This window comes from Jaculus jaculus, chromosome 4 (assembly GCF_020740685.1).
Source record: "Jaculus jaculus isolate mJacJac1 chromosome 4, mJacJac1.mat.Y.cur, whole genome shotgun sequence".
Lineage (NCBI taxonomy): Eukaryota > Metazoa > Chordata > Mammalia > Rodentia > Dipodidae > Jaculus > Jaculus jaculus.
In genome coordinates, this window is record NC_059105.1 from 4418456 (window position 1) to 4424455 (window position 6000).

General features: G+C 44.9%; 1 protein-coding gene across 3 annotated transcripts in view; it reads left to right on the forward strand.

Annotated features, from left to right (window-relative positions):
• Nucleotides 1–4120, forward strand: part of Pid1 (phosphotyrosine interaction domain containing 1) — a 258068-nt gene extending 253948 nt beyond the window's left edge. For all 3 annotated transcript variants that reach the window (XM_045147429.1, XM_045147430.1, XM_045147431.1), the window contains exon 3: nt 1914–4120. In XM_045147429.1, coding sequence (XP_045003364.1) covers nt 1914–2393 — 480 coding nt within the window. In that variant the 3' untranslated portion in view covers nt 2394–4120. The remainder of the gene's footprint in view (nt 1–1913) is intronic.
• The last annotated feature ends 1880 nt before the right edge of the window (nt 4121–6000 follow it).

The following is a 6000-nucleotide window of genomic DNA, read 5'->3' on the forward strand; positions in this document are numbered from 1 at the left end:
GTCTCCCGCACCAATCTGGACTTTTAAATTCTAAACCTTTAAGCTAAGCAACTCTCCTCTTTAAATAAGTAGCCAGTGGCAGGTCTTTCATTCACTGATGAAGTGGTAAACTAATGTTTTCTACAGGGGCTGTGTTGCAGTCAGGTTCACATTGCTGGTAAAAAATTACCCAAGCAAGAGCAGCTTTTGGGAAAAAGAGGTTTATTTTGGCATATAGACTTGAGGAAAAGCTCCACAATTGGCAGGAGAAAACAATGGCATGAGCAGAGGGTGGACATCACCCCCTGGCCAACATAAGGTGTACCATAGCAACAGGAGAGTGTGCCAAACACTGGCAAGGGAAAACTGGCTATACACTCCCACCAGGAAGCATTAATTCCCAAATCTCCATCATCTGGGAACCTAGCATTCAGAATGCCTAAGTTTATGGGGGTCACCTGAATCAAACCACTGCAAATACCAACAGTGCACAAGGATTCCAACTGTTCCTTTCCTTGGCAAACACTTGTTATTGTCAGCTTTTATGATAGCAGTCATACTGTGTTTCAAGTACATCTCCATGCACTTTGGACCTGTGGTTTCCCAAGGATTAGTATGTTTTCATGTGCTTATTGGCTTTCCTTTCTCCTATTCAGAGAAGTACCCGTGGCAGACCTGGAGGTGGCTCAGTCTTCTGAGCTCTGAAATTGCAGGCATGTTCTACCCAGCACAGCACCATTTCCTTTTTGACGGTGCTATCCCACCAGCTCTTGTTTCAGAGAAAACCAGTGCACAGAACAATGTGACAGGACCTCACTTTTGTTTTCAAAATCTTATGTGTGAAGCATGCATTGTCCCAAACATAATCCCTGCCTTTGAAGCACTGTGATCAAATTTCTATTCGCAGGTCACATTCCTTCCCATGGAACTTGTTCCAGCATTCCCTTCCTATCATTGGCAGCTTATATCTGCATGTCTAATTTAAATCTAATTCTATACAACTTTGCATTGTTTGTAACTTACCCATTAGGTCTCATGTATCTCTTCCAGCGGCAAGATACCTGTTTATCATGGTGCTTAAAAAGACACATATACCTTTCTGGCATACCATGACACACCTTTAAAAGATTGTATCTGACTCATATGGAATTATTTTTTCTTACTTAGTAGTGGCTGCCCAGGTATTTGACAAGTTTACCGTCTTTATCTCTCAATTGTTATCACATAGTCATATACCCATCACTTCAAAAACTGTTTAGGTTGAAAACTAATGAGGCATTGTTGTATTTTTTAGATACTTTTATTTTTATTTATTTATTTGACAGAGAAAGAGGGAGAAAAAGGGGGCGAATGTGCGCACCAGGGCGTCCAGACACTGCAAACGAACTCCAGATGCATGCGCCCCCTTGTGCATCTGGCTAATGTGGGTCCTGGGGAATCGAACCTGGGTCCTTAGGCTTTGCAGGCAAATGCCTTAACCGCTAAGCCATCCCTCCAGCCCCATTGTTGTATTTTTTTAAAAATTCTTTGGTAGGGGGAAAATCATGCTTTAGGCTATAATTTAAGAGATACACTCGATAAGGGTTTTGTTTCTTGGGTGCAGCATTCTTTGGATTCCCTTTTATCACCATCACTGTGTGCTGAGTTCAAAGTTAACTTTGAGTGACCTTATGGTTTTACAGACATGCCAAATTAAATAGAACATCAAAGGAGTTGTATAGATGGTAGATTTAAAAGCTCCAGCTCTATTTCATGAGCTTGAATACATTTCCTAAGAAGGTAACTTGTGAAGGAGGGAAAGGTAAACCTTCAGCCTGGGGGCGGACGAGGAGCTCGCACACCTGTGCACTGGGGCGCAGCATCTCCGCTCAGCCTGCTGGAGTGAGGAACCTGCCCTTTGACCTCTCCTTTTGTACCCTGTCTCCCACCTGCAGGTCACCTATCTGGGGAAAGTCTCTACCACGGGCATGCAGTTTTTGTCAGGCTGCACCGAGAAGCCCGTCATCGAGCTCTGGAGAAAGCACACGCTGGCCCGCGAGGATGTCTTTCCCGCCAACGCCCTCCTGGAGATCCGCCCGTTCCAGGTGTGGCTGCACCACCTGGACCACAAGGGCGAGGCCACCGTGCACATGGACACCTTCCAGGTGGCGCGCATCGCCTACTGCACGGCCGACCACAACGTGAGCCCCAACATCTTCGCCTGGGTGTACCGAGAGATCAACGACGACCTGTCCTACCAGATGGACTGCCACGCGGTGCAGTGCGAGAGCAAGCTGGAGGCCAAGAAGCTGGCGCACGCCATGATGGAGGCCTTCAGAAAGACCTTCCACAGCATGAAGAGCGACGGGCGGATCCACCGCGGCGGCGGCTCCGGCTCCGGGCGCGCCCAGGAGCCCGAGTCCGACGACGGCTGAAGGCGCCCGCGATGCCCCGGCCGAGCGGCACCGGGCCAGGAGTTCCACACGACAGCTGCCTATCACGCCACGACTGATTCAAATTACGAAAAGACTGGCCAAACTGCTGGCTAACCATGCTTGTTTTAAATTCGGAAGAGCACTCTAAATCTAAAGAAATGTATCATCGAAGTAATTATGTGACATTGAAATCTGCTGCTGTGACCATGCTGGGTGGAGTGTGGATGGGATGGGGAGGAAGGGTCTAGAGACTAGACAGGTTTTTGTTTTTGTTTTTTTGGTCATATTTCAACGCTTCCTCGTGGGAGATCTCCAATGCTGATTTTCACCATTCTCAGGCAAATACTCTGTGGCTGAAATTTAATGGACCATTGCAATCCGCCTTATGAGATCCATCAGGAACGTTCCGGGCAAATCCGGGACCCCTGGGGGTGGGGGCAGCGTGGTGTGGGGTGAGGCTGGTGCGAGGCTGAAGGGTGAAGGGACCCCCCCCCCCCGTTGACCGAGTGCCCTTCCCATGGCCTGCTGCAGACACTTTCCTCAGAATCCTGATCAGCACAGCCGTGACTGAACTTTACAACTAACAGCACTCTAGTGGGCAGTTAATTTGCAGTTAAAAGGTAATGCTTTTATTTACACCAGTATATCGAGCAGCACCCTTCCACTGTATTCATTTCATCTATTTTCTTAGAAGACTTGCAGTTAATCTTCTCTGCCCTCCTCCTGCCCCATCCATCTTCTTCCCCACCCATCCTCTTGCCCCGTCCAGCATCCCTAAGGAAGGATGCTAGCCAACATACACTGCAGGACACCAAAAGGGCAGAAAAGAACCAAGAAAATGACAGGTAGAGGAAGCAAAACAACCAGGAGTTTCAAGCAACACAAACCCTAGGAAAAAGGAATGAGTGAGAAAACTCCATGGAGGCTTTCTTTTATTGAGCTCTGATTGGGGGTAACTTACTTGGTTCAGCGTCCTGTTGGACAGATCCTTGACGGCATGTTTCAGATCTAGCTGGACATTGCCAAGAAAGCCTCGGCCCATCAGCACTCAGCATCTCGCTACAGCAGTGAATGAACGACATCAACTCAGATTGTCTACAGAATCCCATGTCCACTGAAACTTAAAGGGAGATTTTATCTTGTCTTAAAGTAGGTGATATCTTAGAGTCAGAATTGTCACTTTCTTCATTATTTCTGATGAGAACTTTTCATGAAGATCACTTGAGATATCTGTATCATGGATCTTTAGATACTGCAAAGAATCAACTTGGAATGAAATTTAGAGCATTTGTTCCAATGTACACATTTAAGGCAAAGAACAGATGATTCATTTTTCAACTTATTGCTCCTTTATAGAGTCTTTCTTTTTTTAAATTTTTATTTCTTGTGATGTTAGGGGCAACAGAGCACCTTAGAAGCCTTAAATGAGAGCTAATATAATCCAGACAGCAATGGTGTTGGCATTTTGGTCTGTGTACCTATGTGTTCATGTATGCATCTGTGTGTGTGTGTGTGTGTGTGTGTGTGTGTGTGTGTGTGCACGTGCATCACCGTGTGTGGGTCTAGTTTTCAGGCATGTACAATAAGCATGGAGTCAAATTGATGAGGACTCGCCTTTCAAGGCTATGCTTGTTGCTTTATGACATATGTAAACGGTTCTTTAGTATAAATGCATTCACTCTTTAATAAAAAATATGTTTGTGTTAATAAAGCAGAAACATTTCTTACTTTGTGTGTGATTCCTTTTTCAAGCAATAGAAGGCCCACACACCAAATAGATAAGTCAACATGACAATTCCATCTAAATTTAAAAAAAAAAATGGTCACACAATACCTATTTCTCAATGGTGTTTAAAAACCCCTTTTAGGCAGAAATGTTATCTCAGTAAAGAACTTGTTGCACAGGCATGAGGATCTGAATCTACACAATAGAATTCTACTCAGCAGTAAGAAAAAAATGACACATTGAAATTTGTAGAAAAATGATCAAACTTGGAACAGATCATTCAAAGTGAACTGAAACAATTACAGAACAACAACCATTGCACGGTCTCACTCATCTGCAATTCCTAACCTGGATCAGCCTAAATTGCTGTCATAACTGAATACCATCTTCAGGCTTAGACAATAGGAAGGGCAGGGCTTGGGGAAAGGGGAAGGGTAGGAGGGACACAAAGGTGAACCCAAATTGGACTGGTACCATAGAATCCTATATCCCGGAAGTCAGAATAAAAGATGGAACCCTCATGAGGACCTTAGGGGTGCACCTAATTGAAGGGCCCTGTAGAGGTTGAGATGAAATTTAACCTGAAATTTTCCTGTTTCTCTTTCTTCTCTTTTTCTTTTTTCTTTTCCCTTGGTGCTGGCCTGTAATTCCCTAAACCAGAGTGTGCTTTATATCCATAATAAGCCATCCATCAGAGAGAGTCTTAGACACCAAGTAAATGCTGGGTGTGACATTCCATACTGGTAATCTCCATTACTGGGAAGCAGAGATGGCTAGGTGCTCAGGGAATGCTGGCTGGACTAGCAGAATCAGTGAGCTCTGTGTTCTGTGGGAGACCCTGTCTCAATTAAGTCAGTAGACAGTGAGTGAGGAAGACATCTGGTGTTGACTGCTGGCTTCCAAACATGCAAACACATACATGCCCAGACACATGAATGTGTGTACCCACATATACATATGGAAAAACCCCCAAATCTCCATTTGTTTTTCATGCTCAACCTATACTATTTTTTTAATAGATATGGACATATTTAGTATATACACAACACATGTTGGTATGATCCTTTCCTTCCTCCCTGCCTCTTTTCTGAAGAGGCATTTCTCATTGGGTAATGCAGGCCAACTCCAAGGGTATTATGGGTCATGCATTATGGGGTGGGGGAGTGGCAATATTTTTGTGCAAAATGACCCAACTTGTGGCTCTAACAATCTTTCTCTCTCAAACTTCCCTGAGCCATGCTGGAAGCATTTTAAGTCTACTTTGGTGATGAGCTCTTAGGAGGGTCTGGATCTCTGGTTTGGTAGGAGTTAAGGGTCCTCAGTGTCTGTCTCCATCACCCTTGTGCTGGTATCAGATTCACCAAGAAAGCAGCACTCTTGCTTATTTCCCCAATTCCTCTGTGGTTTCAGCTGGGCTGGGGTAGAGTGTACTGGGTTGTTTATCTCCTCAGGTCTAGCTCCCATCTGAAAAAGAGAAGCAGATTCTCTAACAGAGAATGAAGTCACCACCTGTTAAATGGGATACCCCTTATTAATTTAGAGAGAATTTAAAGTGTGTAGGCCTTCTTATAGCCCAAGGTTAGTGGGAGCTTGACAATGGAAAGCAGAATCATTATGTGGATATGATTCTGACTTGTTTCCCAGTTCCAGATACAGTTTCCTTTCCACTGAGTGGATCTGTTAGCCAATCCAAGAGCAGTTGGTTACCCCCCATGTCTGTGTTGCTATTGAACTTGTGTGAGTATAACATTAGGTTGTTTGCCTCTGAGTCACTTAGACTTTGAGTAGCTTGGACAGATGTTGGCCACTTTTACCTGGCAACTCATGTAGCACCTTCCAGCACTAGATGGGCTAATTGCCCAGGACTGCCTCTCCTCTGGA